The sequence below is a fragment of the Squalius cephalus genome, assembly GCF_949319135.1.
Source record: "Squalius cephalus genome assembly, chromosome: 16".
NCBI classification, from domain to species: domain Eukaryota; kingdom Metazoa; phylum Chordata; class Actinopteri; order Cypriniformes; family Leuciscidae; genus Squalius; species Squalius cephalus.
Genome location: NC_137137.1, coordinates 28,358,260 through 28,379,845, shown reverse-complemented (window position 1 = coordinate 28,379,845; position 21,586 = coordinate 28,358,260). Strand labels below are relative to the sequence as shown.

Here is a 21,586-nt window from a genome sequence, read left to right as displayed (position 1 = left end):
TTTTCTTCACTCAGCTCACCCACTAACCATCAGTATGGTTAGTATACGATATAATGTTCCTGTGATTCCAAAATGTTTTGTAGCTATGAGCTATTGGCTGATTGGCTCAAAAAGCAAACACAGCAGTCTTCAGGTTGCGTACTTCTTGGCGCTAGCCAAGTAACTGCCATTGAGTTGAACGCTAACTGATAGTGTACTCCCGGTCTATTGGAGCTGCCTGGGTAGTACTTATGTAAATAGACCAACAGTAAATACGCACTAAAAATGTCACAGGTTCAATTCAAGATATCAGCAACCTGTCAAATGAAGAATTACTGAGAGAACCTGTCACTATTGTGCCCTTAGCCCCAGGTTGCTGTCTTTGCGAAAAGTGCACTGTGAGAAAGACTGTCCTCTTCATGAAAAGAAGCTAGCTGTAGCTTGCTTGTGGCAAAAAAATCCTACACACAAGATCTCACAGCATTCACCCAAGCCTCAACAGACCATTTATGGACCAGCTGATGTCTCCAGTTGATTTTTTTGTTCCTTCCTATTTTTCTTCCTAGTCTTAAATTGACTTTGGAACAGTATGCACTATGAATTGCATAATAGCCTACAATTGAAATACTGTTTGTTCCAATGGCAGCTGCTTAGTTTTTTTTTTTTGTTTTTTATATGGGAGACAACATAATGTTTATAAGCGCATCACATGGCTGGAAACTGAAAGGTTAAATTTTCAATCTCCACAAGGAGCAATCCATTAGATATCACTATTGTCCTATTGAGCAAGTTCTTGACACTAGGTTAACAGAAAAGACTGGTACTATCATTTTATCATTATCATTTTAAATATAAAAATTGGATCATTTATATCATATATCTTTGTATCTATTTGGTATTAGGTGGATAGTTAATGTGTGTTTTTATGAATTATAATAGTAATTATAATAGTTCTTCCAATGTTTCATCAACGGACTAGTGCTCGGATTGATATGGTAAAATCAATGCCATCATTACTGTCTTGATGATTGTGTGTACAATCGCTGAGGACTGAGGAAGCCTCCGGAGTAATGAGCATTTTGTTTTGGACGCGCTGTAAACGGTAGACCAATCACAACAGACTGGGGCATCTGGCCAATCAGAGCAGAGTAGGCGCATGGAATTGATGGATTTAGAGAGATTGAATATGACGAGTTGTTTGAGAATCATTAAAAAATGCGATGATGTGCAATGTATATTATGAGAATATGAAAGTGTTTTTTGACCTTTTATGCATGTAAACCTGTTGTAGGAGACCTCCGAAAAAAAATAGGAACCTTAAAATAGCATAATTGAGTCACTTTAAACTTTGGAAGGAAGATTTTTTTAATAGGGAAACTAAAACAAAAAGCTTCACAAGGGCTTCACAAAAAGTTAATTTTATTCTGTGATTTCCCAAGATTCTGTATCATAATCTAATTTCAATTATTTTGTTAATTTAATAAAAGCACACATGATGGAGGCATTTGTTCACTTTTTATCTCTTATCTTGATGGCCAATAATGTACTTTTAAATGTCACAATTGCTTGCTGAGATAATAGCACAAATATGATACCATAACTTCTGCATAGAAAGCCGGTACATTAGCAGGCAATTAATTGCCTTCTTGATTGCATAAAGATGCCACTTTGCTTCAGTTGTTTTAGCCAATATGCTTTAGATTTGTGTAATTAAGAAGTGAAAAGAGCTCGGGGACTGCTGCAAGAAAGACCCTGTGCCAGACCACATGCATGATACTATGCATCCTGATAAAGTTCCCTTGGCCTTTGGAATTAAAATAGCCCCACATCATCACATAGCCTTCACCATACTAGAGATTGGCATGGAGTACTTTCTATGAGATCATCTCTCAATGCAAATCAAACCAGCTATTAGGCTAACTGAAATAAAACCATGCCAATCTCTAGGTATGGTGAAGGCTATGTGATGATGTGGGGCTATTTTAATTCCAAAGGCCAAGGGAACTTTATCAGGATGCATAGTATCCTGGATCCATGAAGTAACTGGCCTTTAAAAATAAAAATCTGCCTGCCTCTATGGGAATTTAACATAGGGGTGTCCAGACTTATGCACCCTGTATTTTAAGGAAGAACATTTATTTATTTACGATACATTATTCATTCACAAAGAAAATTGGTGTCCTTAAAGGTTGGATTTTTCCTATTTTTTTTTTAATTAAGGCATTAAGTTCAATTTCCAAAAGATGATTTTTTATTCCTCTTTTTAGTCAACTTTAGCATGGGTGTCTAAACTTATGCATAGCACTGTATATAATGTGTTTTTTTCTGATACTTTGGCAGTTCTTAAGGAGGTCAATAGGTAGCTACAGTAGTATACCTTCTGTTAGGTAGCTAGCTGTAATCATTTCAAAAGTTTAATTAACATCCTTAAGGGTTAAAAATAAAATTAACCATGACATTACATGACATGTGTTGCTGTATATTTTCTGACACATAGAAGGCAGTGACATGTGAACTCAAGCTTTCATATCTGGAAGTATCTGCATTCATCTATTTGTGTAGAGGCCTATACTTGACAACAATTCCAGTCTCTTACACATATAGGGCTACCGGTATTTCCATTTGCAGTTTCCATTTAACTTCAACTGTTTTTTTTTTTTTTTTCTTTAACACTAAATTGTATGATGTTTCACACTCTGGTGGTTTCTGCTGAAGCAATCACTCTGGTCTTCTGCCAGTCACTCTCTGTGTGACTGCAGCACTGAGCTTCCCTCCAGCTTAATTTAATTTGTTCAAGACAAGCACTGCTGCCATGGCCCCGTGTCTTTTCTTGGCCTCATCACAAGCCCTGAGCAACAGGACAGTCACTGACCCAGCCAGGACTTCCTTCAAGGTCACATGATGTTGTTTTCAGACAGAAATAACAGGAAGTGCTTTTTTGTTTTGCTTTTGTTGCAAGAGGCAAGTTTCATTAATTATAGAATTATACTATTTCATTAAATATACACAGCTTTATGAAATATTTCATTTTTGTCAGCCAATCAAGAGTCAAATACAGTATATTTCTGTAATGAATTGACCAGTGTCCCAGGCATCTAATCTTTATAACATTTGTCTACATAATGTAAAAGTAAGCTTAAATTGTTTTAAGTAGCTTTGCATTGGGGTCCTGATCACCCTGTTGGGGATTATATTGTGATAAGCATCTTCTGACTCTACATTGTGAATAGAGAACCTTATTGGTTGAGAAGCAATTTGAAAAACAACAAAAAATCTATATTAATGTAGTCACATTTATTAACCCTTTTAACCATTCTCAGAATTTCCATGTTTTTGTTGTTCACACCTTCACTGATGAATTTACAGTGATTCAAGAGGAATTATGAAAAGGATAGTTCCCACTGGTTGGATGAGCCATGTTTAAAACTTTTGTAAAATGGTGATAAATACACCTTTATGACGACACATTCTGTATGAATGCAGTGAGATGCACGTTGCTTGGCAACTAAAAACATCCTCAGTTTACACTAATTAACAATATGACATTGTGGAAGAATTGTTTATTCCAATAGTTATTGTTAAGTAATGTAACTATTTCTTGAATATTGGTGTCTTTTTTCAAATTGCCATTAATGAACTAATAATAGTTCATCCTTTTTACCCTGTTCTGTCCTGCATAACACCCTTTAGCCATGGTAAAATCACTGTAAGGCTGTTACGAAACTGCTCCGAGACACGAGGGTTAAGATCCAAATGCAGTTTTATTGTGGGTAATCCAGAGGCGTAATCCAGTGTACAGGCAAAAGGTCAAAACACAGGTAGGCAGTCCAAACAAACCAACAAAGAAACAAACAAAACAGGCAGGGACCAGAGGCAAAAGAGTAATCCAGGGAACGGGGCAAGAAATCCAAATAAACCAAAAGACAAGAAACCAGGGAAAACGCTCGGAATTGCAGTGTAACACTTAAACAAGACTTCGCCGTGAGTGAATGAATGAACATGGTATAAATAGACTGAGACTAACAGGATGATGAGACACAGGTGGATGCAATCAGTGAATGAGGTACAGGTGAATGTGATCAGTGATAAGTGATGATGAGTCCGGGCAGTGAGTTATGGGAAATGTAGTTTGTGAGTGATAATAGTCTTATGTGAAGTGCCCTCTGGTGGCTCTCAAGGGCACTTCCAGCTGGTGACCGTTACAAAGGCACAGCCTCAATCGATCAACTGCATGCCACTTGAAAAAAAATGCAATAATTCATGTTCTCCATTAAACTGGGTCACCATAAAATGAACTTTTCTGAGCCTCAACATCAGTACCCCTGTGAAGTATAGTGTATGAGCTTTGCTTGTGCTTATATAACATTGCTGTGGATATGCATTCTACATCTCTGATCCTCATTTGTGCACATGCCCTCATCAGCCAGGCTGCTTCAGTCATTGCACAGTTTGTTCCCTAAGGTTGGCCGCCATCTGCCACTGCCGCGCATGACTAGCTGGTGACCTATAGCCAATGATAAGAATAGCCATGGTGTAGTGTGCAGCTGCAAGTTGAAGCCTAACGTCAACTGACATCCTGCTCTCTCACACAATATTGTTGTTTGTCCATGATGAAGCTGTGGTCCAAAAAACAAACATCCATTGTCTTGTTTTAGATCTCCAAGAAATTGGCGAATTCGCTCATTTAATAATGGAGCTAGCACTCAAAATAAACTCAAAAATAAGCATTATATTTTCTCAGCATTATTAATCTGTTTATAAAAATACTATTGTGCATTGCTTGTTCATGTTAGTTCACAGTAAACTAATACAAATTTTAATTTAAAAAAATATGAGTAAATGTTGAGATTAACAATAAGATTAACAAATTCTATACTAGCTTATACATTGCTAGTTTATATTAACTAATGTACAGTTACTACAGTAGACATTTTGATTCATCATAATATAAAAAAATTGTAAAGACAATTGACAATAATTACCAACAGTTAGTTAAATTCTGATTACATTTCAAACCACTTTCATCACATTTAGAACAATTATGCCAGATATTTGGTGGTGATAGATATTCAAAAAAATCATGATATGGGGACTAACTAGATATAGCATGAGATTTTTATATTGATTTTTTTACAGTTTCCGTACACCCAGTAACAATTAGGTAATGCTACATTCCAAGACAATCTTTTGACATGTTTCCATCATTAAAGTTGTCTTGTGCTTTAATTTAAGTAATTAATTGTGTAGTTGTGTGTGTACTTTACAATAACTCACATCTGCAAACATTCACTGCAGTTGACAGACATTCCATGCTCAAGTGGGGAAGCAAAAAATGTGGAAGTGTCTTTGTGTGTTTGTGTTAAAATATTCTGATAATGTTCTCAACACTTTAGTGGTTTTCCATTATATGTGTATGACCTTTAAAATTGAAGCGTTTCCAGCTTATCACAGTATCAAACAGTATTCAACTGGGTGTAAAATATGTCATTTATTTTCTTGCAGTTGGAAGGTGAAGAGGAGCAGAAGCGGTTTGAAGAAGGGAAAGCGCGCTACCTGCAGAACAAGGCAAAGAGACTCGCAGATAAGGAGTGTCATCAATGACTTTAACAACACAAACACCATATTGTGTTGTAGAAGAAAATTCTGGCATTATAGATCATCAACGTACAACTTACTATATCAAGAACCTCTCTTATTCCAAATGCAGTTCACCTAATAGAAAGAAAAATATAGGTTTAATTAACTATTGGCTGCGTTTACCAAAGCACTTTGTGTATACTTTGTGTATCTTAAGTGGATTGAAATATGTTTTATTGTAAGGAGTTATTTGTGAAACCTGCATAAGTGTATTATGCACTAATAAAAGACTAATAATGCAGCATCTGATTTGCTGTGAAATATCTATCCATAATGCTGGATTGACAGATTTGTATGATAAAATTGCTTTTAAGTTTGACAGACAGACAGATAGATCAGTAAATTGCTGATTATAGAAACTGTTTGTTTATTCTTTAATACGACACACATGACTTTCATTTTGTTAAAAAGACTACAATCAGCAGTTGGTACAAGTACAAGTACTATTTTTTGGGTTATTTTTATTTTAATTTCTCCGGATCAAGAGCACACAGTCACAAATATGCAGTTGAACCCAGGAGCGGGAGTTTTATTGTAGGTTTGGAAAATTAAACAGGTGAACACAATTAACAATGAATTGAACACAATGATGGGAACTTAAATTAAATTGACACACACCTGTCATTGCAATGCCAAAGGAGGACAGTTTAAATACTCACCACAAACACACAGCCATAGGTGTGTTCAACTTGAAGCGACGCTGCACAGAAAGATCAGTGTATGACATTAAAGTAACGCGAGAGTGATTAGAGAGCAGACAGCAGGGGTTGGAGGACTTTCAATACAAAATGCATTTTACCCCAGTGCTTTTACTAGACTTTTGGCAAACATCAATTTAAAATACATCAAGCCATGACAATCTTCAGTCAGCCAAGGAGCATAAGACTCCATTCATTCTTCAACACCTTGGGATTTATTATTAATAATAATCATTAGCACCTATCCTGGCCAAAAACATGAAATATTCTCCAACTAATCAAAAAGTCGATTGAGGTTCGGGAGCCTCTCTGATTGGTGGATCTCACATCGGGTCTCGGCAGGTCATAATACACACAATTTTACCATTATGTTTAACATTACAACATAACAGCCTGAGACAAAAGCTTGTGCTTTCTGTTTTTTGCACGATAATAAATTGCATTTTAAGTAATTAACTGCAAAATCATCAGGTATATCAGCGAGAGTGCAACTCGCGACAACACTGAAATATATAAATATTTTTTTGGTTGGTAATGTATTTGCTTTCGCAAGACACAAATAACTTTTGTGTAATTAATCAATCAAGCACACCATCACACGGAGAAAAAGACAGTACCATTGAGAAATTAACTCAAACAAGTAGCCTAGAATTAATTGTATGGAACATGGGCACCCACAGGCAGAAACATAATTTGGCACCTATGATCATCATCATTATTATTATTAGGGGCCAAGCACTAAAGGTGTGATAGTCTTCTTCTTATTCTTCTTTTTAGTCTATGGCAGCCCAACTCAATCCCTCTAGCGCCACCAACTGTCCAAAGTTTCACTTAAGTTTATGCTAACAACTTTTGAACCGTAAGGGCTAGAAACAAAGTTCGGTAGCACTTTATTTGGTTGCACTTTATTTTACAGTATTTGCACTTTCAATGTACTTACAGTGTACTTACCCACAAAAGTACTGAGGGTCACACTTTATTTTAAGGTTTCCTTGTTACAGTGTAACATTTAAGTACTGAGTAATATTAATTAACTACATGTAATTACTATAGGGTTAGGATTAGGTAGCATGTTATTGCATAATTATAAATGCATAATTTATAGTAATTACTATAGAAACTACATGTAACATGTAACAAGGACACTATAAAATAAAATGTTAGGGGTATGTTCTGGGTTAGTATCTAGTTAGTGTCACTACTACAATAAGTACATAGTATGTTCATGCGAAACAGGACTACCATTTATTTTACAGTCCTGTTCCCCATGTACATACTATGTCCTTATTGAATTTGTGGGTACGTACGGGTTAAAAAACCGAAGGTACGGCTTACAAATCTGAGTGTGCGGGTTGGAAATTCGTGGGTACGGTTTATAAATCTGTGGGCGCGATTTCTTAAACCGAGGGAACAGTTTAAGAATCTGTGAGTACGGTTTATAAACTGAGGGGACGAATTGCTAACTGTGGCCAAAGATTTGCCGGTGTTTTTTTTGTTTTTCTTCTTCTTTTTTTTTTCTTCTACAGGTGACTTCCCCGGCTCCGTACTAAGCTACTAACACGGACAGAAGGGAGTATGGCCCAAGCGAACTCGAAACCACATGCTCACATGAAGACAAGACAATAGGAGTGTCAGAGCTCTGTCACCAAACCAAGGACAAAACTGAAGTGACAGAATCTTGAAAACATCTATATGTAAAATACATTACATATGTTCATAATGTCTGTCTCATAATATATTATATTATGTATATGAATTGCTAAATTATACAAATATATTAAACATATTGTTTCATATATCTGTTACATATCTTTTAATACAAGTTATGGACATTTATTCCCACAGTGTTGTAGTGCACTACAAATCCAGGGACAAATCCAGCCCACCCGGCCCATGAGTTCACCCATGAATATTTTCCTGGGGTTAGGGCCTTAAATTGGAATTATTAAATTAAATAGGACAGAAACAAATAATGATAAATGTTATTGCATTTACTGTGAATGCAGGTTAAAAATGTAATATTTAATTTTTGTCACATAGAAATGCACTTGACAGTAAAGCACTGATTCCGAGCTTTAGATGCCGTAAAGTAAATTTACTGCTATTAAATTCTGTCATCATTTACTCAACCTTGTGTCTTTACAAACTGGAATAAATGTATCTCTTCTGTGAAACACAAAAGAAGATATTTTGAAGAATGTTGGTAACCAAACCATTTTGGTTACTCTTGGCTTCTATTGCATGGACAAACATTCTCAAATTATTTTCTTTTATGTTCCACAGAAAAAAAGTCATATAGGTTTGGAATGAAATTAGGGTGAGTAAATGATGACATTTTGGGGTGAACTATCCCTTTAACAATAACATATGTAATGAGTTTACACCTAATTTATGTACACTGATATTTATTTTTCATCAAGATCTCATTATATTTATTTTATTTAAATTAAAATATATTAAAAAGTTCATAAAACATTTTATTCATGGGACTCAGGCTTCATAGCTGTTTTTTATGCTAAAATTATGCTTTGTTATTGCCCTAATTGCGTACAATCCAGAGTTTAACTGTAGTAGGCCTATCATGGTATAAAACCATGCTCCTTATTATGGGTGTATGGTTTCCAAAATAAATCCTAAAATAAAATAAAAATCCTATCCAAGCATATACCGAATGTTTGCATATATGTTGTTTAAATAAACTTGCATATATAAATTAGACATAATTATATTGTTAACATATATGATCTTAACATGCATTAACATGCATAATTACCACTAGTTTCCTAGTGTGTGCCAGTTTGTTCCCTTGGTTACTGAATACGTTCACCTGTTGTTCATTTAGTTTCCTCATTTCCTCTCCTTGTGTATTTAAAGGCCCACTGAAGTGCCTTGGATCGCGCAGCTTTGTATGATGCGTTGACAATTTCCACTGAAACAGGAAGCTAAGGCAGGACATATTGAATGGCTCCTCCCCCTTTTCAAATAGCCAATAGTGTTTAGTTTACCTCACAGACTGCAAGTCGTACTTGACAGCACCATGGAAGCGAATCCGAACGCTGTTGATATGTTGGATTTAATAGTAGAGGTGTGAATACATTTTAGCTATTTCATTCTTAACCAACGTACAGTTGGAAAATGGAATAAAACTTGAGGGTTTGAGCAATCGAACACTCATCTCCAACAGTCGCTTTGACCAGGTGGTATTTATAGCATAGGGGGCGGGACGCTTTAGATTCTAGAGAGCATTTGATTGGACAGAAGATGTGATGTGAAGCTAAAGTCAGCGATGATGTCATAAAAATCTGTGATCCATTTTAGCGGAAGTGAGAGACTGTACGTTTTGAATGCTTATATCTCCTAAATGCTAATTTTGTCATTGTTTTGGAACACCAGCTTATTCATAACCTTTAGGCTATCATATTAATATACTAAAAGCTAAAAAAAAATCATTTTGATTTCAGGGGGCCCTTTAAGCCCTTAATTCTCAGTGTTTTGTTTTGTGTTAACGTATGTTTGGTTAGTGCTTTATCATTCTTGTTCCTGTATTCTCCTGCGTGTTATTTTGGATTTGCTATTAAAGATTGAATATTTAACTCTCCATCATGTTTGCTGATCAGCAGATTGTAACACATACAGTATGTCATTTATTACTTTTTTTATATGGGAGTGGACTGAATTTATGCTTGTTGTCATATTTGTTTACAGTATATCTAGATTCATTTGATTACCATGTATTGTGCCATAAGCTAATGATTTACTGTTTTGCATAATCTGGAGGGGGTTTATTCAGTCATTAATGGAATATACTTCATAGTTCTCCAAGGAACCCAAGTAAACAGCTAATGTTAGGACATATTCATATAAAAATGTATTTAAGCTTATCATAATTCTTTCTTCTAGTCATGCCAAATTTAGTCCAAAGTAGGGAAAGTGGCTATATTTATTCTGGGTTGAACTGTTCTCATGGGAGTAGATGGAAAGACATAGGGATGAACAAGGAATTCATTTTAGCTGGGAAAATGCACCATGTGACGTTAGTGAGTGATATCATTTGGTTCTATAGCAAAAAACAAATTGTGTTATCTTAGTTTGTAATATTAAATAGCTCTTAATATGATATTATATCATGTGTCTTACTTTAAGACAATGGCATGGGGTTACTATTCATGTATAGTTGAATACATTTTTAATATTATTAAATTTTTTGTTTGATTAGATAATCCCTCTGTTTGCAGTTTTGCTGTTGTTACAAATGTAAACCTCTCTTATCCACAAAATTAAAATTATTCTGTAAATGATTGTATTTAACTTTAGTCAATACATTTACATTTTCTGAACAAAATGTGAGTGATACTTTCTATTGCAAATGTTTCCAGCAATATGCCAGGGTGTTGCTATGTAGTATTTTAAATTTAACTAGTGTATTTGCCTACTTTAGCACATTGATGTGTTTAGGATGAATGAAATGTGATGTCTGAAAAAGACATTTAACACTCTTTGATCACAGACTACATTTTAATGGCTTGTGCCAACATCAGTGAGGGCAAGGAATCCAGCTTAATTTCTTGGTAAGTAGATAAGCAGGTAGGAGCACTGCTGTCTGCTCTGATGTTGAAGTTCTGGAGATATTCCCAGAGCTCCAAGAAGCCGAGCAGAAGAGGAGCGACTGTGCCTGAGGCTAGGGTGAATGAGTAGGCTGGAATGTTTGCTGTCATATTTTACTTCCAGGTCATCTGGCTCCATGCAGAAAAAAAAACGGGAGGCACTGTAATAATTTCCTGTTTATTCCTTATATCTCTGCTTCTCTCATTATTGACATTCGGTGGAATGTCAGGCCCCTGCCTTTTATTTCCCTGGAATCAAATGAATATTTCATGTGTGGTAAGAAACAACTTATTTATATAAAAGCTTTGCTGGGCTAGCTGTGTAGAAAATATTAATGTGCTCAAACAGAAGTCAGTCTAGCTTAAGTAAACAGAAAATTATTCTTGATAGCAAAAAAAGGTTAGTTCATTTACTTCATAAACAGAATAGTAATACGAGTAACTTAAAGGGGCATTCCACCCATTTGAACATTGTTTTTTATTTAAAGTGGGTCATATATGTAGTCGAAATGTAAAATAAATTTTGAATTTGGTGCCTTCGTGACCGAGGAAAGACAAAAAATAACTTCAGGACGCATTTGTATGAAAGACAACAACTCCCACAATGCACCACATTGCACAGCTCCGCAAGCCACTCCCACTAATCCAGAAAGCACATATCTGCCTATAAGAGAAATCACTCTTCCGTCTACAAGGCTAGCTACCACCAGAGCTTGAAATTCATTTCACACAAAATGTCTAGTTAATTGGCGAACTCATTAGTGCATTACTCCTCGTTTGTATTTCTTTCGAAAAGGTGAATTATTGCATGGTACCTGGATGTTCAGTCAGAACATATGCGGTGCGAAACTAGGATATAGTTCACAACACAAACATCCGTGTCCTCGTCTGATTCAGAGATTTCGTCCAGGAGAAATTGTCATCGTTGAAATTCTTTGCCGCAGACGGACTCTCTGTGTTCGTAGCGGTTCGTAGTTGCATAGTGAGATCACCGGCGCCACCAGTCCGCCCTAACTCGATCCAGTCCGGGCTCCTCGTCCGCGACAGGCAGGTCTTCTGCCTCGGCTGCTCTTCGCTATAATGCGGCTTGTAAAGGTAGCCACAAACACCTGATTCAAGCATCAGACTTCCGAAATCCTCTTCTTCTATATCATATTGAGCACTCTCCTCCGCTATTGTCATAACTTTACATCTGTCTCCACAGTGCCTGTTAGCTTAGCTTCAAACAAGATGGAGGATATTGCTTTCAGTTTCAGAGAGTAAAGTCCCACCCACTGATCTGTAATAGGTCTGTAGCGTGAGCGGGTCCCGCCCCCTGGGAAAGATGAGGAATGAGTGTTTGTAGTCTCAACAGAAATCCCCCCCTCTTTCACTTCCTCCTACAATGACGCAAAATGACGATTTTTGCGTCATTGTAGGAGGAAGTGTAAGAGGTAAATAACGGATTTCTCCCGTCTCAGGGGAAAATGAGAGAGTGTTGCACGACCATTCAATAGTATGACTGGGTTTCTAACAATGCAAAGCTTAATGCAAATGCGTGGAGTGTCCCTTTAAAGGGATAGTTCACCCAAAAATGTAAATTCTGTCATCATTTACTCACCCTCAAGTGGTTCCAAACCTGAATGGGTTGTTTTCTTCTGCTGAACACACAAGATATTTTGAAAGATATGGGTAACCAAACAGTTGATGTACCCCATTGACTTCCATAGTATGGGGAAAAAGTACTATGGAAGTCAATGGGCTACATCAACTGTTTGGTTACCAACATTCTTCAAAATATATTTTGTGTTCAGCAGAAGAAAGAAATCCATACAGGTTTGGAACCACTTGAGGGTGAGTAAATGACACAATTTTTTTTTTTTTTTTTTTTTTTGGTGAACTATCCCTTTAAGTAAACAGCTTGGATGTATCCATATAAAAATACCTTGAAATGTCCAATAGAGCAATACTAAATTCTATTTTATACAATGTAAACCTATATATGTAAATGTGCATTGTAATTACATATGTATATGTTTATGCAATACAATGCTGATGTTTCTGCTGATACATTCCATATAGCATCCCATTCTTTCACATTGTAGCCTAGGTCAACAGTCAGACAAAAAAATGTGTCTTAACCCTCATACCAATATACTGTAGGCTACTTCAAAATCACAATGTTTGATCAGCAGTGTTTTTATTGTTGTTATTATTTAGATTAGATGTGGAGTTGTAAGAACACAAAGAATATCATTTTATGTATTTGTAGCACATTGAACACAAACAATCTTGAAAACTGTATCTTTCACAGCACTGTACAAAAATATTTAAAGGGATTGTTCACTCACAAATTAAAATTTTGATATCATTCACTTACCCTCATGTTTTTTGCAAACCTTTGTAACTTTCTTATACCACAAAGGGTAAGTTTTACTGATCACCTAATTATAATTAAAGATATTTACATTAGGTTGGAATCAAACATTTTTTTTAATCAAATCCTTAATAAAAGCGATCTGATGGATGAAAGAAAGAGTGGTGTCACAGGAATTGCCACAGATGGAAATAATCATAAAGCACCTTAAGGCAAGGTGCACTTTTTTTGTGATAGTGAAATTCACATATCCATAAAGACTGTTGACATTTCTCAAAACATCAGAGACACGTGGAGTATTTTTGACTAGTACTACTGTGATGGACTGGCGATCTGTCCAAGGTGTTTCCCTGCTGGCTCCAATATCCCCCGACCATTCAAGCATTTTGGAAAATGGATGAATGTTCTTTCTGTTGATTATGAGATGATGCATATAAATTATTTTTTTATTATTTGTCCCTGGTTGGTTCATTGAATTGGACTTCTTATTTTTATCACTGGGCGCTAAAGTAGCCTCAAGGGAAGGTCTGTTCGTACATTAAGCAAATCATGAAGAAGGAAATCTTCCCCAAGCATACTATGTAACGGTGTGATAATGTCAATGAAATTCGAAAAACAACAGGATGATCACTGTTCGCTGTTCTCACATGAGACATGAATTAGACTATCGTTCATTATTTTACAGCTCTATTTGGTTTTGTGACTGGTAAGTGGCAGGATTCCAGGATGCAGTGTCAGATATTTTTGCATAATGAAGCTATAACTGTAGGCTATAATTAATAGTTGTACCAGACAATACTTTTCACATGATAAAATAATTTTCCCTCAAATTAATGTATATTTATTTGTTTACCAAGTAGTTGTCATTCAATTATGTCCCTGCATGGCATCTGTGATTTTGTTGGCATTGAGTCCTTTTCCAAACACACACACACACACACACACAAATCAATGGCCAGTGAAAAATACCATTCCACAAAAAATATTTAGGCCTACATTAAAATACCGTAATGTTATTTTATTTTGATTTATATTTACTTTATTTTACGTATAAAATAGCTAAGAATAAGGAAAAGGCAATATATAGCCAATAAAACAATCATGTCTCACGACTAAAAATGTGATAAAAAGGGATGAAATGTGACCTGGACATATTTCACCTAACTTAAATAAAAGTTGTCTGTATCAGAAAACCGCTGTGCGCTGAAAGTAGCCTACAGATTTGTGAACATCATCTGGTGAGAGAGAGAGAGAGAGAGAGAGAGAGAGAGAGAGAGAGAGAGAGAGAGAGAGAGAGAGAGAGAGAGAGAGAGAGAGAGAGAGATCTGATATCAACCTCCCATCATCTGATGCTCATTCATCCTCCTCCAGCAAGACTTCAATGACAACGACGCGATTACGGGCAACCATTGTTGTTTCATAGCTCTCCTCCATTAATTCATCTTCTGTTCACCTCTGGATGTGTAAATGGTGGTGTTTCTTCAACGGTTACCGCCACATTTAGACTTAATGTTTCCGTTTCTGACGTGCCATTCGTAATGTTCGCTTGTATGGAATAAAATAGCGCACACCGCAACTGAGGAAATAAAGGTTGACACTGACGCAACGATACATTTAAATCTGGAGATATCGACGGATATAAGGTGGGTAACGTTTTCTTTCCAGTTATACTAGGCTACAGTCTTGTAGAAATGTCAGTGATTTTATTATTGAACATATTTGAACGGAGTATGTTTGCACGTTTGATTAAATGCACAAGGCTTTTTTAATGGATGGGTTTAACAACAACATTTAACGTGGTTTAACATTTAATGGTTCTTTCGATAGAGGAAGTGGATAGGTTCTGCTGTGAGTTGAAGAGAGAAAATATTGTGGCTTGATTTAACACAGTTCAACATTATGTGACATATTATCGCCCACATTACTGACAGCATCATAGGCTAAACACCTACACGACTGCAGTCAACTATTCATTACTGCAAATGTCGTTTATTGATCTGCTTCATTTGCACTGAAACGATCGGTGACAGTCTGTCATTTCTTCTACAATGTACAAAAACACAAACACGTTATGTGTAACAATTTAGAGTTTACAATTAAGATGTCTCAAATGGCATTAAGATTATAAACGTGTGTAAACATATTGTCATCAGCTTATTCTAAATGGATGCGTTTTGCCATCATCTGCCTATCAGTCTTTATAGGCAAGGGTAGTTTTTGCACATATATATATATATATATATATATATGTATGAAGTGTTCAGATGCAAAAGCCTCTAAGTGCCATCTGAAAATTTCTTCTAGAATGATCAGTTTTATCAAGCTCGTATATTTAAATTCAGTAATTTCACTTAAATGGCAATGAAAATTAATTTTGAACTCTTCATATATATATATATATATATATATATATATATATATATATTAGGGATGTAATGGTACACAAAGATGACGGTTCGGTATGTACCTCGGTATTGAAGTCACGGTTCGGTACGCGTTCGGTACATCAGGGGGAAGTAAACTAAACATTTTTTGCTTCTTGCTTCTTTTTTAAACCGTTTTTTTTTTTTTTTTTTTTTTACAAATGTGTATGTGTTTAAATAAATTTGATGTCAAATTTCTTTAAACATACATTAAATAATCAAGATATTACTAACAAATTAAGTAAATATAATGAATAGGCTAATTTTTACAGCTTGGCAGATGAAACAGACCTACGACGGAAGTTTCAGACGATAATAAGATTTAATGTAACAGCGTGTTAACAGAAACATCATGTTCACAAACAATAACTAGAACAGGGAGTATAAAAACACAAGCAGACTAAACAAGGAACAGCTGACAAGACTTAACTGATTGGGAACCATAGAGACTAACGAGAACAGGTGGAGACAAGACAGAACATAATTGTGACACTAATATAGTGCATTATGCTTCTCTCTAGAGTTCTTTTCTCAAGCGAACTAACATGTTGTCGACACTAAATGCCTAAGGAAAATGTAATACTATGTGAGATATTATTCTCAAGCTGTTTTTCAACTCAGTTCATTCTTTAAAAGTATGTTATTTTGGTAACACTTTACAATAAGGTTCATTAGTTAAAATTAGTTAACTACCTTTGTTAACATGAACTATGAATTAACAATACTTCTTCAGCATTTAATAATAATAATAATACATTTTATTTATAGGCGCCTTACATGACACTCAAGGACACCTTACAAACACAATAAAACAATCAATAATAATCAAATACTCATTATTAAACCTTGGATACCAGTATTAAAATATAAAAATATTCACATAAAAGCCTGCCGGAAAAGATGGGTCTTAAGGTGAGATTTAAAAACATGAAGACTTTCACTGTTTCGCACATCCTGTGGCAGCAGGTTCCATAAATAAGGAGCTGCATGACTAAAAGCTCGGGACCCCATAGAAGTAGTGTGAGTTCTAGGGAGAACAAGTGTGAGTGAAGAAGACGATCTTAAAGTCCGAGAGGGAGTATAGATATGAAGAAGGTCTAATAAGTATGAAGGGGCAAGGTTATTGAGTGCTTTGTAAGTAAGAAGAAGAATTTTAAAATTAGTACGATATTTTACCGGGAGCCAGTGCAAGTGTTGTAGTACGGGAGTAATGTGTTCAGCTAGGGGAGTTCTGCTGATGATTCGGGCAGCCGAGTTCTGTACTAGTTGGAGTTTGTTGAGTACCTTTGAAGGCAATCAAAAATAAAAGACTGTTGCAAAAATCAATACGGGACGTAACTAGAGCATGGACTAGAATTGCCGTGCTCTTTACTGAGAGAGCCGGACGAAGTCGATTGATATTGCGTATATGAAAATAAGCAGAGCAAATGACACTGTTTATATGTGCTTCAAATGAGAGAGTACTGTCCAAAATGACCCCCAAACTTTTAACTTGTTTCGATATAGAGACTGGTAAATTGTCAATTTTCACAGATGAACATGTAGATTTCGACAAATTGTTTTTTAAGCCAACTAGAAGAATTTCTGTTTTACTGGTGTTAAGTTTAAGAAAATTTGAAGTAAACCATTCTTTAATCTCCGCCAAACAATCTGAGAGGACAGATGGAGGAAAATTAGCGGAAGGTTTAGAGGACAGATAAAGTTGGGTGTCATCAGCATATAGGTGGAATTGAATGCCAAACTTCCTAAAAATATTACCAAGGGATAAAAGATAAATGATAAATAAAAGAGGACCCAATACTGAGCCCTGCGGGACACCTGTATTGACATATGAAGTCTTTGAGCAGAACTGCTTCAACTGTACAAATTGAGTACGGGCCGTAAAGTATGATTGAAACCAAGTCAAAGGGGTACCAATAATTCCAATAGACTCCAATCTGTGCAACATAATGCTGTGTGATATAGTATCAAATGGTGCACTTAGATCAAGCAGAATTAGTATAGATAAAAGTCCAGAGTCAGCAGCTAACAATAAGTCATTGGAGATCTTAACTAGTGCAGTCTCAACACTATGGTAAGGACGAAACCCAGATTGAAATTGCTCGTACAAACCATTATGAGACAGATGATTCTGGACTTGAGCTGCAACACACCTTTCCAAAATTTTAGAAAGGAAAGGAAGAGTTGGGACGGAACGAAAATTATCAAAGTTACTTGAATCAGCTCCCGGTTTTTTAAGTAAAGGAATTATCACAGCAGTTTTCAATTGAGATGGAACAGTTCCAGAAGTAAGTGAAGAGTGTATGATTTCCGTAATTAAAGAAGATAGAGAAGACAAGCAGGCTTTAACCAAGTACGTTGGAATAGGGTCCAACTGACATGTGGTAGATTTACTCTTATTAATAGTATTGATTACTTCCTCGATGGTTGGAAGTTCAAAAGAGGAAAGCATAGAATTAAGAGGTTGATCAGAACAAGGGTTAAATTGACAGCTATCAAGCTTTGTCACAGACATTTGTTGATGAATGTTTTCAATTTTCATTATGAAAAAAACAAAAAACTTTCACAGAGATCAGCAGAGTATAGATGTGAAGGAAAAGAATCAGGTGGTTTTAAAATATTATTTACCACAGAAAAAAGGGTTCTTGTGTTCCCTTCACCAGAACTAATCACACTGGCAAAGTAATCAGTTTTAGCTGTAGTAAGGGCAACCTTATAGTTTTTCATATGCTCAGAATACAGTTCTTTATGCACCACAAGTCCAGTCTTGACATATAATCGCTCCAGGCGTCGACCTTTAACGTTTAACATGCGTAGTTCTGGAGTAAACCAAGGAGCAGAGTTGACAAATGAAACCGACCTGGTTTTTAATGGAGCACAGACATCTAAAATCGTTTGCAATCCAGTATTGTAATGTAGAACCAGGTCGTCTGGGGTGGAATATTGAACATTGCTACAAAGGTTGGAAAATCCTTCAGCAAAAAACGCAACATCAATGTTTTTTATGTTCCGGAATGAGATAGAACGACGTAGATTATGCTTAAAAACAGGTAACTGAACATTAAACGACACCAGCATATGATCTGAAATGGACAGATCAGAAGTAGTACAATTATGAGGAGTTACACCTGAACAACACACAAGATCCAGTGTATGACCTTTTAACAAGGGTAGGTGAATTAATAAATTGTTGTAAGCCAAAGCCATCAAGACATGATAAAAAATCCCTTGTAGATACACTTCCAGTATTATCAATATGAATATTAAAGTCCCCAAGCAGAATCACATTAGGAGACAATGAAGAAAGAAAGGTTAAAAACGCAGAGAGTTCATGTAGAAAAGCAGAGTTGGTCTTAGGAGGGCGATAAACAGTAGTGAGAATCGTAGGAATTGACCCAGTAATTTGCAATGTAGTAGATTCAAATGAGGTGTATTCTGGCATAGATATTTCTGAAACTTTCCATTTATCATTATGTAATATTGCTAACCCCCCACCACGGCCCGATGCACGGGGTTTGCAGATGTAAACATAGCCCGGGGGAGTAGAATGATTGAGTTGGGAGAAGTCATTACTTTGTTGCCACGTCTCAGTCAGACAGAGAAAGTCAAACTTACGATCCGAGAGCAAATCATACACAACAGGACCTTTGTTTGACAGCGATCGAATATTCCATAATCCAAAAAGTAAGATCATTCTTACCGGCTTTAGTGTCAGCTGATCTGGGTAGCTTTGCTAACACACTGTACAGTGGTCCGTGGCCCGTGGATATTTCTTTGAGGGACGAGGGTTGGAAGACCAGAGAGATGGTATTGCTCTTGAAGTATCAGATATGTAACCTCGTCGGGAACCCCAAAGTATGTATTTACGTCGTGGTTGATATGCAATGTCCCGATGAAAGTGTAGAGCAGGATGTGGCTCGCAGAGACAAAAGCGCAGTTGAAACAGTCCATCCGCCGTGTATTGATTAATTAAAATCACAGGGCGAAAGCCAGAAGAAATGATAAACCAGACGAATGCGATCCAGGAAAACAATTTAGTGATCTTCATATTCCCACTCTGCGACACAGATCTGTCTGTGCGACAAACCGAGCCAACAGTCAAACAGCTCCAGAAACAACGTTTCCGATGTAGGCAAACTCTGGTTATTATTGCAACTTTGACAATAAAACAATAAAACAGCCGCTACAGCTGAGTAAAAGCGTAAAACAGCAATATCTATCTGGAGCAGCGGCAGCCAACGTGCGCCTGCGTTCACTCCGTTCACTTCCGTTCACCCGAAATGACCATAGGACACAACATTTTTTGGGGCGACTGTAGAAACATGTCGGCGCAAAATGGCTATTTCAATGTAAGGGGACCCTTGGTGTATGTAGATAGAAATGGTCTAAGATAATAAAAACATAATGGTTAATCTTAGTTAATTAATCTTATTTATTAATCTTAGTTAATATTAATTTCAACATTTACTAATACGTTATTAAAATCAAAGGTTGTATTTGTTAACATTAATTAAAGGTGTACTGTGTAATTTTAGCGGCATCTATTGGTGAGGTTGCGAATTGCAACCAACAGAAGTTATGGTGGCCGACAGGAAAACATGTCGTCTGAGACAGCAGGAGTAACCCCAGAGTGCAGTCTGGACGATGGGGCGGGGCGACACTTTTAGGCGGGGCGACACGTGTCGCTCCGCCCACACCCGATTTTATTGGTTTATAATACAGCAATCTAATTGGCGTAGCCGTTTGAGGCATGAGCATGCGCATTCCTTTATGTACGAGTCTATGGTAGGAGTTTATGAATGATCTACGACTACGACGCTGTTTGGCCATACTACAGAAATATTAAGTGATGATAACCATGGGGATTTCCGATTTCAGTAGCCTAATGATCAATTGGATAATATTTTGCTGAATTTACGAATCAAGTTAGATGAAGTTACTGTCAAAATGTATTCGTATAGCGCTCAATTCACATCGTCTCAAAGCAGCTTTACAAAAAATCATATTGTAAGCTTTAGGCTAATATTGAGCAGTTTTAGGGCTAGGCAATATCACGAAATATGTTGCTGATAAATTACTGTTTGAAATTTAGATAGCCTACTCTTATATTTATTAATTTACCCTGCAGATAAGTCAGTGCCACTTTTAGCGAGCAATGATCATGACAGCATGAAATTACTGGCATATAGGCTATCAAAGGAGAGATCATTTCTATAGGCTGATATAGGCTAGACAATATTTTTCCGCATGTCATGCAGGGTTTCGGAATTTCAAATCATTCGTAAATGCTTCTTCGTTTTTCCATTAGGATCAGTAAATAAACACAAACTCGGGATTTTACACAAATTATGATAATTCACTGTATTTCAGTAAAACATCGTATAAATCCGAAAGTTTGTTTTATTTTATTTTAAAGCAAAACCACAGTGACAAATAGGCCTAAGAAGACAATAATAGGCTATAGCCTACCAAATAGTATACAAGCCCAGATCGATATAATAAATCTGTTTTAGTAAATACATATTTATTTATTTATTTATTTTCACATTTCAGCACTACGGTTTTAATTCTATTGTAGCCAACGCACAAAACCCAATGGCCTGATGTCACAGTAACAGATAGTCGAATTGTAGCCTACGGTCGACACTTATAGAAAACATGAATCTTTAAAACTATAACATAGGGATTTTACAGAACCAACAGGCCCGCATTTTATTAACAAAGAAACGTGAGTTTGCCATTAAACATTTTATTTGCACTGTAGCCTAACGCACGTATTGGACAACATCTCGTTAAAAAAATGACAACAAAAAACGGTCGTGCTTTAAAAATTAAAATCAGCTGCTTTTACATTCTTACAGTGAATTATCATCCTTTGGGTAAAATCCC

General features: G+C 36.2%; 2 protein-coding genes across 11 annotated transcripts in view; both read left to right on the top strand.

Moving 5' to 3' along the window:
* acot7 (acyl-CoA thioesterase 7) overlaps positions 1 to 5,972 on the top strand; it is a 250,939-nt gene extending 244,967 nt beyond the window's left edge. For 4 of the 8 annotated variants that reach the window (XM_079896419.1, XM_079896418.1, XM_079896423.1 and 1 more), the window contains one exon: positions 5,482 to 5,972. In XM_079896419.1, the coding sequence (XP_079752545.1) occupies positions 5,482 to 5,580 (99 nt within the window). In that variant the 3' untranslated portion in view covers positions 5,581 to 5,972. The remainder of the gene's footprint in view (positions 1 to 5,481) is intronic. The other 4 variants (XM_079896424.1, XM_079896417.1, XM_079896422.1 and 1 more) reach the window with 1 other exon arrangement.
* An 8,616-nt stretch (positions 5,973 to 14,588) lies between these two features.
* The window catches only part of gpr153 (G protein-coupled receptor 153), a 121,795-nt gene continuing 114,797 nt past the window's right edge, over positions 14,589 to 21,586 (top strand). For all 3 annotated transcript variants that reach the window (XM_079896180.1, XM_079896178.1, XM_079896179.1), the window contains exon 1: positions 14,589 to 14,917. The gene's annotated coding sequence lies outside the window, so the exon portion shown is untranslated. The remainder of the gene's footprint in view (positions 14,918 to 21,586) is intronic.